The sequence below is a fragment of the Heliangelus exortis genome, chromosome 1 (assembly GCF_036169615.1).
Source record: "Heliangelus exortis chromosome 1, bHelExo1.hap1, whole genome shotgun sequence".
Classification (NCBI taxonomy): Eukaryota; Metazoa; Chordata; class Aves; order Apodiformes; family Trochilidae; genus Heliangelus; species Heliangelus exortis.
In genome coordinates this window covers 28,488,215-28,507,329 of record NC_092422.1, presented here as the reverse complement: position 1 = coordinate 28,507,329, position 19,115 = coordinate 28,488,215, and the positions used below count along the sequence as shown (strand labels likewise).

Genomic DNA, 19,115 nt, shown 5'->3' with positions numbered 1-19,115 from the left:
GAAGAAAGCTGGGGCTGGGCTTTTTACATGGGTGTGTAGTGAGAGGACAAGGGAAAATGGTTTCAAACTTGAAGAGGGGAGATTTAGGTTGGACATTAGGAAGAAATCCTTTCTTGTGAGGGTGATGAGACACTGGCCCAGGGAAGCTGTGGCTGTCCCCTCCCTGGAAGCGTTCAAGGCCAGGTTGGATGGGACCTTGAGCAACCTGGTCTGGTGGGAGGTGTCCCTGCCCGTGCAGGGGGGTTGGAACCAGGTGATCTTTAAGGTCCCTTCCAACCCAAAAGGCATTCTATGATTCTATGAAACCTTAGCACTACAGCAAAGTTTGAGAGGACTTTTTACGAACAGCTATCCTAGTTTGATATGCACTGTAATTGTAACAAGATCTTGTATGCTCTATGATGAATTGGAAGAATAAATCTGCATTGGTTTTAATAAAGAAAAAAAGTAACAAAATCCACTTGACCAATAGATGGCACTGTGGTTCCGTGACTCAGGTGTTATTTATGTCTATAATGCTATTTATTTATGCTGCCTATTAATTTTAATCTTGTCGTGCAAGTTCTAATTAAATTAATTTAAATGACTTAGTACTACTGCAAGTAAGTTCTTCGTCAGACTGAAATGTTTTAAACTCTATGTACTTCCCCAAAGAATAAGAATTTTTCAGTAGAATGGCTGTCCTTAGAAAAAAAGAATGATTGCAATGTCTCATTTTGAACCAGTTTACTGAGACAGTGAAATTCTGCAACAAGGTCTTTCTCTTTGTCCAGAAAGATATTTAAAATTATTTTATCCTTCAAGAGACATTGTACTGTGGACATCTATGGGAGATTTAACCAAACCAAAATAACTAAAGACAAACCTCCAGTTTATAAAACAGCCGAGGGCATTTAAATAGTTTAATCTGCTTTACTAGCAGTGGGATCTGACAAAACAATAAAGCATTGGAACACCATTTTACATTAACATTTACAAAATACAACAAATGTTTTTCTGGATGTATTTACATAAGCAAACAGATAGGTATTCAAAATAGAATGCATCTCACTGTTTGGCAATAATTACATAAGTACAGTGCATGATTGGTTGGATGGGATAGATACATAGGATTTTTTACCCTGAAGTGTATAAAGTATGCACACCAGCTTAGGAGATACATGGTGAGCTTTATGTCTTTGGACATTTTTCAGATGCAGTCTTAACAGTAATAAAACATTGATCTACTTGAAAAATTGTTGATTGAACCATTTTATTTTTTTTTCAGACAAAGCAGGTTTTTTGGATGCAGATACAACAGACTGAGTCAGCATGCTTCTTCTGTTAGGTAAGGGAAGGCCCTAGCCTCTGAGCTGATCTGTGTGAATGTCTTCTCTTTTTCTTGCCTGGAAAATTGCAAAAGTTTCCATTCCAGTCTGATGCATAATGAAAACACTCATTTTTTATTTTTTTTTTCAAGATGGAAGTTTTGCTCTGAAGCTGCTCATACTAAACTGTTGTGTTCATCCCAAGTGTGGGCCCAATGCCATAAATTCTGGTTTTAAACAGCTGAACTTTGTCATCTGCCTGCAGTATAATGACTCTTTTAACTGCTATCTAGTGATAAATGACTTCTTGCAGATCTGGCATGGAGGGTAGAACAAATTCAGACACTGACTCTGTCATCCTCACTAAGGCAAACCACACAAAAATCTATTAACATTTTGGTGCAAGGTGGCAGAATCAGGCCTTACCAAACTGTGAAAGATGTCTATAAAGAGCTGGAGATACTGGTCTTTATCTGCTGTGCATTCTTGGCTTTGAGAGGCTTCTTAGGCAAAAGCTGCTGATCACTCAATAAAAGCTCCTATCTGAGTGCTCACAGTATTAAAATGTCAGGCATCAGATATCCCTGCTTCTAAGCAAAAAAAAAAAAAAAAGTGTTATTTTACCTCCAGCTGTCAATTAAATAAAAGCTGTCATCTCTTAGCTCCAAAACATAGATTTTACTTTAAGAAGCTGGAAAAAAATTACTGGTCAGAGTCATCTTTTAATGAAACATCAAGCAAGTAATTGAAACCCTTTCTGTTTGTAGTGAAAAATTCCCTGTCAGTATTTGCAACCTGAGCAATATGACACTGTGAAAGAGGAACAGAAGGTGAAATGGAAGAGGAACAGGGGAGACTGATTTGCTCTGCCACGTGGGCAAAATGCAGACAGTAAGCAGAAAGCATAAGCAGTGACTGTTAAATGCACAGTCGCAGTTTATCAAGTGCAAGCTGGTGAAGGAGATGGTGCAGCCCAGCAACCAGACCCTCAGGAATTTTGGGAGAAACTGAGCTTTGAAGAATTGCAGGGTGCCAGATACATCATACAGTATGCTGGCAGGCTTTGTTCTCTGGCACAAACAGGCAATAGGACCCAAGTTGTCCATACCATCTGTGTCTTTTTTTATTTTATTTTTTTGCAAGGCCAGAGATGCTTGCATCAAGGTGGACACAAATTTCACACAACATGGAAATTCTCTCCACTGGTGGGAGCATCCGTGGTTTTTTTCCCCCAGCAGATGATGTTGAGACCTTTGATCCTGTGTCAGTATTCATCATATAAAGGCAATCTAGTTTGATGACAGATCCTGAGCCTGAGATCTCTTATTCACAAAATACCTTTGGTTTTATTACTGTCTGTTTCTTTCCTGTCTTGCCTGTTCCTAAGGGTGAATCCTCAAAACCATCACTCCAGTTGTGGAGTGGAGACATCTGGATACCAGGAGTTACTTCAGTACCTTGTTTCATGAGATGCCCCGAATCACTTGTGCTCCAGCAGTGCTCCATCCCTTACCTGTCTGGCCTATGTGATACAAACTGAGCAGCCTGTTCCAATGTTTGACAACTCTTTCAATAAAGAAATTTTTCCTCATATTGAATCTAATCCTCCCCTGGCGCAACTTGAGGTCATTTCTTCTTGTTCTATCACTTCTTACTTGGGAGAAGGGATCAACACCCACCTGGCTACAACCACATTTTAGGTAGTTTTAGAGACCAAGAAGGTCTCCCCTCAGCCTTCTTATCTTCAGAGTGAACAATCCCAGTTCCCTCAGCTGCTCCTCTTAAGATTTGTTCTCCAGATCCTTGGTTTATCAGTTGATCCTAAATTCAGTTTTGGGAGGAAAACATTAGTGGCCACAAGCCAGTGGCATCACTGCCATGAGGCTACAGCACAGCACTTTGACCAAGGGTTATGGAATTAGTGTCACCATGTGCACACAGAGCTCCTGTGTGACCTGTGCACAATGGCTCTGACCTATCCCACACAGGAGGAACTGTCCCATAACACTGGAAAATTTAGTTATCATACTAGCAAGAGCTTTGAAGTCCTCTTCTACCACAGGTCAGTATTTTAAGCTAAAAGTCTGCTTCTTCCAACCCTCTCTGCCTCCCTCACTCCCTCTAGTTAGTAGCCTAGAATCAGATTCAGTTTCTCTTTGTCTCTTTCCTTGCCTTAGTGGAAAACGAATTGGTCTATGGAAACTGAAAAGCTTCAAGAGATGGATGGATGAAGGAATTGCTGTTTGGCTTCTGGGTAGATGATGTCTTTTTTTTTTTTTTTAAAGTGGACAGGATCTGAAATTGGAATACATCCTCCTTTTGATGATTATGGCTGCAAAATTCATGGAACGAATCAAATGTTTCAATTTAGGTTTTGCAGGTGGATGCAAAATTTCTTTTTCTGCTCTCCAGCAGAGTCCTACTGGCTTCAGAGAAATTCTTTGTGGTGCCCAAAAGGAAACAGTTTCATGACTAGGTGTTTCTGTCAAGCAACATATTTGATGTTTTTTATGTGATGTATCCTGCCCTTGGAGGTATGTGGGTAAAATACAGTGCCACTTTTAAGTCCTGTTGTTTTTCAGGTGGGCTTCATTTGCCCATACATATTTCATTAAGGCTGAGTCCTAATAGTGCAAGCTACCTACTGTTCCTGAGCAATCTACCATAATAGCAAAACAGCAAAACCAGGAAAAACAATTCTGGGCAAGTACAAGTTTTCTAATAATTCTGGCTCTCCGAGCACTAAAACAAACTCAGAAATATATCTTTATAATGCCCTTTTTAACCAAAGGCCCTGCTGCAACCTTTTACTAAAAGATTTACTCATGAAAAATTTTCACTGACATTATTTAAATCACGCTGTGTTTGAGTTGAACAGAGGCCTGGATATGGAATGGTTCTTGAAATTATCTAGCAATATTGTACTTGATTTTCCACTTTTCTCTCACTTCACTTCTCTGTTAATACCAGTGGGAAGAAGTAGGGAATCAAGTCCAGTAATTCTGAAAAAATTGCTTTCAAGTTTTCAGCTGAACAGATGGAAATTTTGAATGGAAATAAAGTACAAGACATGAAATAAAGATTAAGAACAATGGTAGAAACAAAGGATCATTCAAGTATAATTTACCTCTGAAGACTGCTAAATTGAACTACAGAAAGAATGGCAGAAAAGCCCAGTAGCATTTCAGAATGGTCACTCAGAAGAAAAAAATAGGCATAAAAACAGTTACCAAAATGTCCATATAATTAATCTTTACAGGTTTTAATAGATTTTTCTTTAATACTCTAAAATTTATGTTAAATATATATTATCAAATTAACCATCATTTTATTTAAAATTCTGTAAAGTGCTCATTCAGTTAATGATAACAAAATTCCTTTGTAGCAAGACAAACTAGCCAGAGCCTACTCTGTGAGGACATCAAAGGACAGCTTAGGTTTCATTTGCAAAGAGAAAAGAAATGTGCAGGTTTCTTCACAGCCCATGTTATAATACCAGAAATTGCATTTATTTTTTCTTCTTTAAGAAATATATCCTTTAGAATATTAAAAAAATAAGTTTAATAAAGCCTGTGCTTAAAACAGCCAAAGTACTGTATGAAAAAAAATTGCACATTTGATACCATTTCAACCCTGCTTTTCATCCGGAGGATAATATGAGGTGTAAGTGATGTTGCTGGAGGATGGGTCTCTTGAACAGGGCTGATTTTCCTAAGCTATCAGAGCTCCTGACAGCCAGGTGAAATTTCCAGCATCCACACGGGTGGTTGTCATGGCAGCTGCCGACCATCAGACACCGCTGACCTTTTCGTTCCCTGGGCTGATACTTCCCTTGGAGGTCCCATCCAAATGATGTATTCCTATTGTGACCATTGAATAATCCTTTGCCATAATTTTTGCTTCTTTTTTCAAGCTCTTCATTTGTGCCAGCTGGAGCTGGCTGGAATTGTATGCAAGTGCTGGGATCGTGTTCACTAAAATCAGCTGGAAAGGTTTCTTCTCCTCCTTGTAGCGACACTGAATGTAACGAGAGAAAGCTGAGCGGTAAGTTTTGTTGAACAGGGTGTATACCAGGGGGTTGACAGCTGAAGACAGGTATCCAATCCAAACAAAGACATTAAGTAGTCCTCCAATGACCTCTTGGTTGCACGACTCCTTGCAAATTACGGCCATCACATTGGTGATGAAAAAGGGGCACCACATCACAACAAACAGAAAGAAGACTATGCCAAGAACCTTGGAAGCCTTCTGCTCATTGCTGATGGATTGCATGGTTCTCCTCCCCGAAGTCCCCACCTCTCTGTTCAAAGAGCGCTGAAAGAGTTTGTCTGAGGACAGGGAACTCTGAGGGAGGAAGCTGAATGAAGCAAACTTGGTCTTTGGGCCAGTGTCGTTCACACATAGCATAGCTTCCTTTTGCAGAGACTTGATAGTTAAAAAGTAGGTGACCACCATGATGGTCAGAGGGATGAAGAATGACACAAAAGAGCCTACTAGGACAAAATTGTCATCTACAAGTAAGCAGCTGCCTTTCTTAAACACTTTGGAGTCATCTTGTAGTCCAAAGACAGGTATAGGCATGGAGATACCTGAAGGTGGAGTAGAGGAAGAAGAGGTTAAACACAATAATAGAAAACATTGTTTCCATCCTTCAAGAAAAAAAAGAAACAACACTCATAGCTATACACAGATATTTCTCAAGCATCTGTGGCACTAAACAGATAGAGCTGTGATTGACAGCATCCCAAAGCAAACTGAATTTACACAGGGGAAGGAAAAATCCCACATCTCATGTTCCAGCAGCAGCACGATGCTGACCCTGTTGTGACATTTAACTGGGGCCACACTAAGAAAGGATGCTGTGTGAAACATTGGTCCTGCAGAAGCTGAGTTTCATGAACTAAGCTTTGGTCTGCCAGGCTCTGGGGTTTGTGCTGCCACCACTTTACAGGCTTGCCACAAAGAATGGAGGGGAAGACCAGCACTGATGTTACCTGCAATTTTTGCAGCTGCTCTAATCTGAATTCCCTCTCTACTTTCAAAAACCTCAGCCACAGGTAGCACACATTTGCTTCCACCCAATTGTCCCACAAGACCTGGTAGCAATAAAAGAATAATCCTTTTTGTTCTTGGATCTTGGGCGTAGTGATCTCCAGCAGGTTCCTGCCACCTTAGAGGCTTTTATCAGCTGTGATAAAGATGAAATGTCTGCCTTTTCTAGGGTGCTCAAGAGTGGTATGGGGCTGATTTTTTGTAAGAGGATTAAAAGTGTTCTGGGTACAGGTATGTGACTAGGTTGTGAAATACTGATCTTAGGAGGAAAGATAACTTTTTGTCTTAGGACTGAGAATCTTTTCTCCCTGCAGTCTCCACACAGTCTAAATGCTAAAAAAACTTTCCATGGCAACAGCTGAAGGAACGGTGGGAGCAAACTTAACACTGAGAGATGCCAATATGAGGCAGCCTCAGATGTGGTTCACCCTGCAGGACTGTGAATGTCCCCTTAGGGTATTGCCCTCTGAAAACACAACCCTGAAGGCAATGGGAGCTGTGAAAACTTTGTCTTCCCCAGGAGCATGTGCTATGTCCTTGACCTGTCATGAACAGCAAGGCCAGGTGATGAACTCCATTCTCCTTGGGCTGCTCCATCTGATTCAAGCCCACTCTACCTTTTCCTCAAGAACTTATGCAAATGCTGCTAGTGCCTTATAAAATTCAAACAGTCTGTGTTTCTTTGGTTGCTGGTGGCTTTTTTTCAATATTTTTCTCTTTCCCTCCCCCCCAAATGGATGCTGTCATGTTGTCTCTCAAAGAGAGGCAACGTTCAGACAGCAAAAGCAATGATGTGCTGTGAAGGCAGCAGAATGTGGAGTTGTGAAGCAGGGAGTGATAACTCAGCCCTGTTTGGATAAAAGCAGTTAGGAGTCTGACTCCTGTGGAAAGTTAACATAACTTAGGAGCTTCAGACCCCTTTGCATCTTTGAGCAGAGATCCCAGGCTCTGTATTTGGCTTCTGAGGAAGAAAAAAATAATTAGAGAAGAATTTCTTATGGTGCTGGATGATTCTGTGCCCTACCTTGCGGCCTGTGTGCCTATTATCCTTACTGGTTCAGAGTAAGGCTTCAGAATGAGTCATGAAACTCATCCTTTCAACATCAGCACTTAAATGGTACTGCTACATCCATTCCTTTCCCTTCTTCCCACTCTGGTGCTTAAACTGAAGCCCTTTCAAACCAGAGGCTATCTCTTCATTTCACACATTTCCACTACCTGGCATAACAGCCCCAGTCCTAGAGGGAGGCTGTGGAGTCCAGGCACAGTACAAAAGAATAATAATAATAACAGTAATAATATTAGACTCTTCAAATGCTCTATTCTTTTGGTGCTTCTGGAACTCCTACAGAGCTTTTTATTTTTCTAACACTATCTTATTTTATCTGCATAGTTTTGAGCTGAGTCATGGCAATGCCTTGGGCCACTTTACAAGACCACCATTCTTATCTGCCCAGGGCAGAAGCTGGTGGAGAGCCTGTGGTATCACCCTTTCTCTTTCTGTTCCAGGACTGCACAAGTTCTGGATGCTTGAACTTTGGCTACGAGATGCCAATGGGTGAGGTGCAAACTCATGGGGTTTGTGGCAGCTCCTGGGTTGACTTCATTGGCAACCTCCAGTGACTCCAGGAAAGCTGCTGCCTGAAAAGAAAAGTTGTCACTCCAACTGATGGTGTGAGGGAAGAGGTTGGCTGCAGGAGCTGCTTTGCCTACCCAGGGCTGGGTAATCTGGGGTGCCCAACACCTCCAGAAAAATGGGGAATGCTTTGACATTCCTTTTCTTTTTAGGACGAGTTGAAGGGATACCAAAGGTACCTAGCATTATATTTCAGCTGCATGAAGATGTAGCACCAGTCAGAGCAATACCACAAGTTTCCTGTTCAGTTCTGCCCTGTACTGATAACAGCAGGGCTGTTTTTTCATTTCATTCAGGGACCAAGTGTGAGCTGCAGAGATAAAATGAGCAATGCTATAGACAGAGTAAAAAGATGCCTTTCATTACTACAGACCTTATGATTCAGCTGCATCAGAAGGCAGAGGGAGGAGAGTCAGCAGCACCAGAAAGAGGAAAATTTTAGTGAAATTGCCAGCTTTTATTTTCAAGTAAAAGGATAAATCAGTTACAACTCCTCACCCAAAATACAAGAGCAGTGATTCCCACCTGCTTTGTTTGGGGGACTGGCATCTAAATCTAGATTTCTGGCTTTAAAAAATGGAAATGAGCTTCAGCTTGTAGCTAGAGTTTTTACATTTCCTTGTCATTCCTTTGGCAAGGACCTAGCAGAGCTGTAACAGGTCCTGCTAGTCATGGAAGTTTTTCTAAATTACTATTTAAGGCATGTTTCTCCTACAACCACAAGTAACTTGCCTGCATACAGTTTGAAAATACCAGAAGTACCATGACCATGCCAGAAAACACTGACAGCTGAATCCTGCGTTTTGTGTACACCCCAGTTCAGCTGATGTAGGGGATCCCACAAATGATACTGTGGCATTCCTGCATGGAATTAACTCCCAGCCCAACTCTCTCTTTTCTCTACAGGGAGTAAATTTGTTGCTGCCATCCTCAAAGGAGCAGAGTTTGTCCCTCTTCAACAGGTAGCTTCTGGCTTCTGTAGCATGAGGACAGCAAATCCCCATGAGGACACAGAGACCAAATTCAAAGGCAGACATGTTTAAAATGCAATTAAAGGAACTTTCATGTGCATCTCACACCAACTGTTTGATTTTTAAGAAGCATCACACAGAGCCAAGGATGTCACCCATGTGCCTCTCAGGTTTGGTCAAGATCAAGCTTGTACAGAAGATGCAGGACAAAAGGTCCCAGTCTGAGCTGTATTAGCATTACCTCAGCTGAATTAATGAATTTTTTAAAAAATTGAAGCTGACCGATCTATTTGGTCCTGATGATTCAGATGTGTAATTTCTTGCTGGTTTTATTGTCCTTGCTTTCCAGCTCCCTGGTCTTGGTGACCATGAACGTGTAAGAAGGCACAGGCTGTGCCTGTGTATTCAGATTTCAGGAGGAGAAAATCAGCTTCACAAGGAAGGATTGCACAGTGCTGCCAGGTAGAGACAAGTGGGTATTTGGGAAATGGACCATGTACAAGCAGTACATCTGGGGAAAACAACTTGTTTAGGATAGTGCAGAACAGCTATTCCATGTCACTGACTCCCACTGGCTCAAGATTAGTCTGTAAATAGTCTTGATAACCCCTGACTGCTTTTGTATGGTGTATTTTACTTCCAAATCAAAATAAGATGAGACAAATGAAGCACTTGGTGCAGAATGAGAGCATCTGTTCAAGCACTGGATGTACATCAGCCACTGCATTTCCAGTTGATGTTCATGCTTATATCAGAACATTTTCCCTTGTGAACAAACCCTAAATATTATGTTCCTCTGGTAGAGGGTAGTTTATTTATATAGTTTGATTTGTACACAGGTGGCTGTTTCAAACTCTATGGACTTTAATAAACTGCAAAACAGAACCCAAACAATAAAGATGAGTACTAAATCCTGCATTAAATCTCAACCATTTGGGCTCAACTTCAAAATGACAAAAAGCTCTTGAAAACACCAAAGGTTAGGAAGTAAAGCAATAGAATCCTTCCTGTTATTCCCTCAAAAAGTCTAGTAAAACTGACACAGGCTGATTTAGTGGTGTACATTGCTGGCTTGCAAATCTTCAGAGATATACAGCAGCCATAAAACCACTTTAACTGGACTGGTAAAAAGGGTTTGCAGATACCTTGAGCTGCTGAGACTGTCACTGAATCAAAGCCAGAATTTACAATATGCCCTGCAGGATGACACACTTGGGCTACTTAAGATGAAAAAAAAGAGGGGGGAGTGAACTCATAAGGCCAAGTTTCTTTTCAAGAATTTCTTTTCTTTCAGACAGAATCTGTCAGTGGTATTATTTCACTTCACATATATCTATTTCAATTTATTTGAATACAAATAAGCATTAAGATGTGCCTTAACAGATGTCCAAGAGATAGGAAATACCTTTTAGAAATGTCGTTACAGTTTCTCGGCAAAATTTGGTACCTCTTTTCACCTTCAGATGAAAAAGAAAAAAACCAAACTTCCCAACTCATGTTTTAGCAGTCATGGTGATTCAGACATACTCAGGTTATGGGCTGAATCCTGGGCCACAGCACAGAGATGTTCTCTGGCACTGGGGATCTCTGAAAGGATTGCTGCCAGGAGAAGGCCAATGCCTCCTTCAAGCAGTTCAATGTGGCCATGTTGTCTGGTTTCTTCAGAAAAGTCTATGCCTGGTATCTGTACTCAAAAAATGTCCTCTGGTGAATCTACACATTCAAATAACAAAAAGCTGTCTATGGACCATGCTACATCCCAAAGCATCCCCTGCATACCCTCTTTTTTTCAAGTTGTATAAAAATTGTGTGGTGCAACATGGCCATCACATTGTTTTCATTATTTTGGACTGAAATAACCACAAAAAAAAAAAAAAAAAAAGAAAAAAAATTATTCCTTTGGGCTATCATGGTGCCCTGTGTGGATATTTGCTTGTTCTAGGAACACAGAACACTGTGAGCCAATTGTGAGAGGGGTGGACAGTGGAGCATGGACCATGTCCTTCTCAGAGTCTCAAGGATGCAAATATGTCTGGACATCATATCAGGAGGTGGAGTTTGATGACACTACTTATGAGTTTTCACTTAAACATCCATGGAAGAGCCATTCTGTCTGGCTCCATGTGTCTGCCTTGTGTGTGGCAGTCACTGTTATGGCAGTCACTCTTTCCCCAGACCTGCAAACACTTAGCTGATTTCTGCATGCACCTGAAAATGTTATTTCCCAACTGACTCATTTCCAGTCATGACAAACCTTTCAGGTTTCAATGGTGCTGCCACCCAAATAGAGCCAGCCACATTGCCAACAGCAAGGTTGTGCAGTTTGGTAATGGGTGACAGTGCAGAAGCAGAAAAATTCCAGCAGGGGAGAGGGAATGTTGAAAAGATTTGTGTGGTTTGGGAATCACTATTTGACTCTGTATCCAGTTAGCATGAATATTAAAGAACTTTTTCCTTTCCTAATCAGCTTGGCAGTGTCCTCAAAGTCTTGGGCTTGAATTTCTCCTCACATGTGGAGTAAGCACAGAGCTTACTTACCACAGAGCTGCTGGCAGGTACCCCCAGGCTGGTGGCAGCAGGAGGGAAGAGCTTTCTCTCACAAATCCCCACACAATGTTTGCTTTCAGATGGGTTTCCTCGAGAGCTAAATGAGTCACAGTGCTGGTGGAGCATCATCTCCTTTCTGCATCCCAAGAGGCCATCCTCAAAGGCATCAGAGCAGGCCCAGGCATCTTTCTTATCACTCTCACTATGCCAAATCTGTATTTTTATTCAAGGACACACAGAGAGCTGGTTTTCTGTAGCTTTCTCTACACTTTATATAGTCATATGTGTTTAATTTAGTACAACTGAAAGGAAGACTACTTTGTATTTGACTTCACATAATGGGTATCAGGGAATGCCTGGATTATTCTATAAATTTTGAAGTGGTTTTGTTCTTGGCAGCTCAGAAAATGTCTAAGGAAACATATTTTTTAGCCTAGCAGGAGATACAATCTGTTGTTTTTATGTGAGAAAATTATTGTAAATGATCATTTATAATCATATAGTGCTGGAAATGATCTATTTCACTTTAGAAAAACAAAAGCAGAAAAGTCTCATTTTCATCCTGATATGTTTCTCGTGTGTTTTCCTGAATCCTATTTCTTACAAGTAGAGAGACACGTCTGTCCAAATTAATTTGTAGGAATGTGAGAATAAATTAAATAGAAACAGAATGAAGGGGAGCATTACAGTGAGAACAGAGCAAAAAATGAAGGCCAGTTATCCCTTTTTGACCAAACTGATGAGAAACCCAGGGCTCCAGGGTGGGATGATCTATGAGAGGAAGGTGCTGGTGCTGCTTTCATGTAATCCTATTCCCTTTCAAACTGGGGTTGCATCTTTATTTCCTCGAGGATGCAAGGATCCAACAGCAGGAAAGAGTTTCTTTACTCTCAGATCAAAGTCTGATTTCTGCCTATATACAGCTCAAATCCCCTTTCTTAGTCCCTGTGGGACTTATACTCCTCAGGGTCTAAGAGGAAGGCATGATGTTTTTCAGAGCAATCTTCAGTGGAGCCTCTCCACCAAAAGAATCTTTAATTTTCAGCCTGTGACATTACCTTTGGTTTGGGCAGAGGCTTCTGCCAAGGTGCTTACTGGCTTCTCACAGCTGTGTCAAATCAAGAAAAGTTGTTATCCCTCCGTGTAATATGATTACCCAGCCACTAAAGGGACTAACAGAGGGATAGAGAAGTCTGCATTTATCCAATAGCCAGAAGGAAAAGAAAGATTTATAAATGTCCCGCAGAATTTTATTTTGGAAAAGGATTTAGGGACTGAGGATTTCAGACTATGCCATTCATGTCTGCAGCAAGGAGCAATGGTGAATGAACTGTCCCCAGCTGGTTTCAATCAAACAGGATGAAATAAAAGTCTTGCTATTGCAACCAAAGCCTCTGGGTTTAATACTGGCACACATTTCCCTGCTTTTTCACAAGGAGGGAGGTAACTGAGGCTGAGGGAGCTGGGGCTGTTCAGCCTGGAGAAGAGGAGGCTCAGAGGAGACCTCATCACTCTCTACAACTCCCTGAAAGGAGGGGGTAGCCAGGGGGGGTTGGTCTCTTTTCCCAGGCAACTCTCAGCAAGACAAGAGGGCACGGTCTCAAGTTGTGCCAGGGGAGGTTTAGGTTGGATATTAGAAAGAATTTCTTTTCAGAGAGGGTGATCAGACATTGGAATGGGCTGCCCAGGGAAGTGGTGGATTCTCCATCCCTGAAGATATTTAAAAAGAGACTGGATGTGGCACTCAGTGCCATGGGCTGGGAACTGCAGCGGTAGTGGATCAAGGGTTGGACTTGATGATCTCTGAGGTCCCTTCCAACCCAGCCAATTCTATGATTCTATGAACTGCACTTCCCAATGCTAGGCTTGGTACCATTTGAATATTGCATTTTTCCAGTTATTTCCTGATGTGCTTGTAGTTATTCCCAGGTAATCCCCTTTTTATCCTTTGGCTGCAAGTTGCCTCATTTCTCATTTTATCTGGAGCTCTGAAGTGCTTCTATCTTTCCAGAGTAAAAGTTTCTGCTTGGAGTCAGCACACTGGTGACTTGCAGCACATGACACCTGTGGGCAAAACTTTCACCTCAAGGGCCAGCAAATAGAAAAAGTGTGTTCTTGATCAGTGGAAAGCTCAGAAAATTAAAATACTTTACCAGTTTATACAGAAAAAATTATTTTTAGATGACACACTTGAATTCCTGCTGGCAATTTACTGTAAAAAATTTATCTACTGAGGCACAAGTCTTCTCCTAAGTAAGAAAAAAATACCAGACTGCCCAGTAAATAAATTTTTGCACAATATGGCTAGAGAAAAAATAATGTGTACCACATGACAGATTCTTCACCAGGTCTCCCATGAGGTTGATGAATCTCCCTTTTTACTGTGTTTGGTTAGATCTCAGTCTGATTCTGAATATTTTGGTGATTTTAAGAAGAAAGATGTGAAAAGACCCCAACCCTTGACTAGGTAAGTGTGTAAACTTTTTAGACAAAAAAGAAATTTCTTGCTTTGTGTAGATTATGGTGCACATATGTCCTGGTTTGGGGCAGGATAGAACTAATTTTGTCTTGTAATTTCGCTTTCAGCTAAGTCTCTTGTAAGTGGCTGTACTTGCTGAAATTAACAGCAAGTTTCTGAGTCAGTGTCTGCTTCTGAGGCTGATAATGGTTATAGCTGTGGCAAGAGAATGGTCTGCAGAACCAAGGCCACTGCTCGGTTCTGAGGAACATCTTATGCTCTGGAAAGAGAAAGGGAGTAAAGGAGTCACACCTGCACCCTCCTTTGTGGAGGGGCAGACAAGACAGATGATCAGAGTTGACCAACAGAGTATTCCATCCCATACATGCCATACTTTGTATAAATTTGAGGGATCATGAGGGTCAAGCACCTTTTCTTCTTCGCCTCTTCCTTCCTTCTTCAGCATCCTGGGAGGATTCTGTCCGTTCCTCTGCCTGTGGTCATGATCCATGCCACCCTGAATCTGTGTGTTCCTGCCTCCAGCTCCCAACTGCTGCTGACTCCAGGAGTCCAGCCTGGACTTTCCCAGGGCTGCCCTGCAGCCTCGGTGGGGACGAGAGAGTTACTGGGGGGACCAGGGAGGAACGTGGTATCACTTTTCTGTGTATTTGTATGTATTTATTAGTTTTTCCTTTTTTATCATTACTGTCCCATTAAAGCTGTGTAGTTTAGTTTCCAACTCATAAGTCTCTCTCCCATATTCTCTCTCCTTTCTCTGTCAAGGAGGGGGATTAATAGAGAGCATCTCTCATTTGGTTAATTGCCAGCCCAGTGTTAAACTGTGACAACTGTAAATGAATCTACACAAAGAAGAGGAAGACAAGAAGACATCTGGGATTGTTTTTGCAACAGAAGGCAGGACAGAGAGGTTTAGCTTCAGGATGTCCAGGAGGTTAAAAACCAACAGTAGAGACAACCTAAAAATCCTTTTTCTCTTCCCTGATCCAAAAGAACCCATTCAACCTGACATCCAGTAAGGATCCCATTGTGCCACACAGAGCAAATTCGTGCACCTGAGAAAGCACCATCCTGATGTTCTTCAGGTGAAAACTTAGCCTGTCCTTAGAGATGGGACAAAGCAACGTTTATGGGGGTGATTCAGCAGTGTTTTGGCACCACAGTGCCACATCCAAGATGAAATTCCTTCTCCTTTGCCCTGCTCAGTCCCGTGGTTCCCAAATGATGCTGAGGACACATGGACAATTGGTATCCAAATGACAATGCTGAAGCAGCACTTAGCAGAGGGCAAACCCCACTCCATACAGGCCCTCTGTAGAGGTGTCATAACTTTCTTCTGCTGGGAGCTGAGTTAGGTTAAATTTGCATCTGGCAAGAGGCTTTTCTTCCTCATTAGCCCTCCCTCAGGCCAGCTATTCCTGCTACATTGTCACAGGCAAGTGCCTAAAGAAAGGACACTCCTGATGGGAGATCTGCCTGCAACCTCAGGTGCATTTTAAAATCTGAGAGCATGAAATTTGACAAGGAGTGGAAAGGCCCAGGGTTCTCTATATCCATCCTGGCTCAGAGGTGTGTGGATACCACAACAGCTCATGTTAAAAGAAACAGGGCTGAAAATAAGCATTAATTTCACATGGACTTATACCCATCTGCAGATGCCCAACTGAAAATGCCAGCTTTTCTAAGTGACTGAGTTACAAGCTATGTTTTCATGATCTGAAGTCATCACCAAGGTTTTTACTACTTATGCCAGCTTTGTTTTGATTAACTGAGTGTGGGAGTTGTTCCAAACATTGACAATTCCCTGAAGACCGACAAGACCAGGACTGTGAAACTTTCAGTCTGCTGTTCCAGATCAGTGCTGCTCTAAGGAGATGTCCTGCCAGCTCTCAACTGAACAGGAGGAAGGACACAGGGTAGCAGTGGAGATTTCTGCAATTTTCATAGCTTTGTAGATTGTCAGTAGTGTTCATTTGTTCAAGTGGGTCTGGCTAAGGCTGCTGGGAGGCTTCATCTTCCTGCATATTGTCTGGGTCTCTATCCCAGTAATTCCAGCTGGGACAGTAGTGCTGTATTGCAGGGGAGGGTGACAGGGCACATGGCCCTGTGTCCTGACCCTTCTACATGGACTTCAGCTTGCTCTGCACATCTGCCTGCACTTTAATCCCTGCCTCCCACCAAGGAAGACTTTTCAGGAGGGAGAGAGGATGGAGCGTCACCCTGCTCAGTGCCTAGAGGAAATCCAGCTGCAAAATTCAGAGGGCTTAGGGGTAGGTTACTAATGTGACAAAAAAGGGCTTTTAAGACCTTCCACCCTGTAATTTAATTACATTATTATTTACAGTACCAGTTTATTTGAAGTCTGGTCTGTGATGAGACTGGGACCAGTCCCCATCCCCATCTACTCTGGAAAGAGTAGAAAGTCAGTCAGTGTCTGTCAAAGTGAGGACAGGAGGCCAAGGAATTGGCTTGCCTGGGGGGTGCTGGCTCAGCTGAGCCAAAGTCCCAAACAGCCAGATGGCAGCTACAGTCCTGCTGTCAGATGGGAGCTGGGAACAAGCTGAGCTTCATGTTCTCAAGAGGACATAAGTACAACCATCTCATCCACATGATTAGAAGCCCTTAGAAATTACTGACCTTATGATAAAGAGCTGAAAATTCAGTTTGAAAAGCTGCAAGAGGTGCCAATGGTCTGCAGCCTGGCTCTGCACAGAGGGACAAGGTGCTACTTATTTAAAGCTTCTGGATGGAGAAACCTGAAACTTCTGTGGCTCAGCAATATGCAGCAGAGGAGGTCAAACAACCTTTTTCTTTTCTGTGTACTCAGTTACTGTTGTTGAAATTCCACTTTTTTAATTAATTCCACTTTTTAAAAAAATTTTTAATTTTAATTAAATTTTTTTTTTTAAATTTAATTCCACTTTTTTAATTTTTAATTCCACTTTTTTTTTTTGCTTTTAAGTTTCCTGTAGCAAAAATTTCAGTTCTATTTGAATGAAGGTACAAATTCACCTCTGTCGCTGGTTTAGGAAAATTCTCTAATTTTAAAAGGAAAATAGCCTTTAAGTGGGATCAACTCCAGCCACTTGTGATACCACTCTTGCTTAGCAGAGGACCTTTTTGTCTTTCATATCAGGTGGCTTCACAGTGTTCACTGTTCAGGCCTCTAAGAGAATAGATTTGGGGTAATTGTGCTATAGGAAAGAAATTCCATGTATTTGTACCAGGGTGATCCCAAATCAAAAGTTATCAGCCTGCCTTTTTAGCTATGATGGTCTTGAAGGCTCGTCAAGGCTAATTTATTATATGCAATACATGGTATATACAGAGTAATGTTTAAAAAATAATATAGCAGCAATAAACTAGAAATTATGGAGAGATCTTAGATATTCCAGTATCATATGCAACCAATTTGATGGCTCCCAGAGCAGTCTAGATGACAAGATATTCTATAATACTTTGTATGATTTGTTGAATGTTGGTAATTTATTTAACTCTGCCTTAATCCCCCACTGAACTGAGCAAAGATTTCTGTTGTTATCTCTCTAAGATTTCTCCAGTGGTGTTCTGTAGTTTAACAGGAGAAAGAATGTAACTGTCAGGTATATTGTTTAATGTGGATTTTTTTTTTTTTTTAACAACCATTTTGCACTAAGCCTCAGTGGCCCAGACTGTAGTTCATATGGATTTTCTAGAGCTGAGACCAAGTCCCACTTTAATCCAGATCTTGGTCTTGTCTCTCCATGTCTCCTATGTGGTTGTTGCAGAGGCTGCTGGCTAAACAAATGGTCAGCTTCCTACTGAAGAAAATGTACAGGAAGACTTCACCAGTCTGGACAGCTATTGGGATAGATATTCTGGTGTAATGGATAATCTGAAAGGAGAAACAGGATGAGAAGCAGCTCGGAGATCTGCACTGGTCTGAACAGCATGGTTTGGGGTCCTGCTTCTTTCTGCTTCATTGCCCAGGCAGTGGGTAATGCCCCTCACACTGAGCTGCTCTTTTATCAGATCAGTCAGTGCCTGGGTCACATTTAGAAGATGGCAAAGTTGAAAAGCAGATAAAAAAAAATATCTGCCTATATTTCCCACCCATAGGTGTCTATGTAGGTGCTGTAGCATCATTCCCAGGCTTATTTTTCTGCTAAATGTCACAAACCACCTTGAAAATGAAAAATAAATATATGACCTGCCCTTGCAAGAAGAAATGGATGCTTGAGGGACCTCCTCATGCCCTGCAGAGTTATGCAAGGCAGGGCTTGTTTTATCCAGGGAACATTCAGCATTAAACTTATGAGCACATACTTGTAAGGAGAAAGTCACAGAGCTCATTTAGAGCACTTGAGAACCAAAACCACAGAGTTTTTTGGGATACTCACAGTTCACCTCAGCCTATGGTCCCATCAATAGTGATCAGTTTGATGTGTTAAAGCTCAGGTCAAGTATGAAATCATAGTGAGGGTTATGTTCTGTGAAGAAGACGACTTCCCAGTGGGTGTGATTTACTTGCAACATAAATGCAGGGCTGAATACTGTGAAATACACAGCTCTGATGCTGATCAGACAGAAAAGAGCCTCTATTGCCATGCCTCATCCTGCTTTCAGGACATCATAGGAGTTTGACAAGCTGTTTCCTGTCAGTTCCTCTGGAGGACATCATAGCAAAAATCAGCTGACAGGTATTTCTAAATTTGTTCTAGGTAAGTAGGAATATGTTGTCTCAGCTCTGACAAAAAGCTCTGGCTTTTATGAGCTGGGCTTCTGCTTAGAAATGGTGCCAATAGCATGGGCCAAGATGTGCATGGGGAAAGTTAATTGCAGCCTGAGTGTGTGACAGTCTGCAACATCCCTGCTAATTGGGGTAAGGATTAATCAGGGTGAGGATTTCATTTTGAAGGGGAATTCTGTGATTCATTTCTCTTTCTTAACATTATAAAACACAAAACCCAGCTTAAATCAATTCTGTTTCTTTAGAATACATAAAAGAAGCTGTGAACTTGCCTTGTATAAATTTAAAATGCCTGAAAATGTTTTTGCTCTTGACATTTTCTTCCATGCAATAGCATGTTATTTTTAATTTAGAAGGTGATTAAATGCAATCACAGTGTACAGATGACAGTTTATAA

The 19,115-nt window shown here is 41.5% G+C and overlaps 1 protein-coding gene across 4 annotated transcripts in view; it reads right to left on the bottom strand.

Moving 5' to 3' along the window:
- Window positions 1-871: 871 nt before the first annotated feature.
- Window positions 872-19,115, bottom strand: part of HTR2A (5-hydroxytryptamine receptor 2A) — a 33,919-nt gene continuing 15,675 nt past the window's right edge. For all 4 annotated transcript variants that reach the window (XM_071739392.1, XM_071739412.1, XM_071739407.1 and 1 more), the window contains one exon: window positions 872-5,896. In XM_071739392.1, the coding sequence (XP_071595493.1) occupies window positions 5,097-5,896 (800 nt within the window). In that variant the 3' untranslated portion in view covers window positions 872-5,096. The remainder of the gene's footprint in view (window positions 5,897-19,115) is intronic.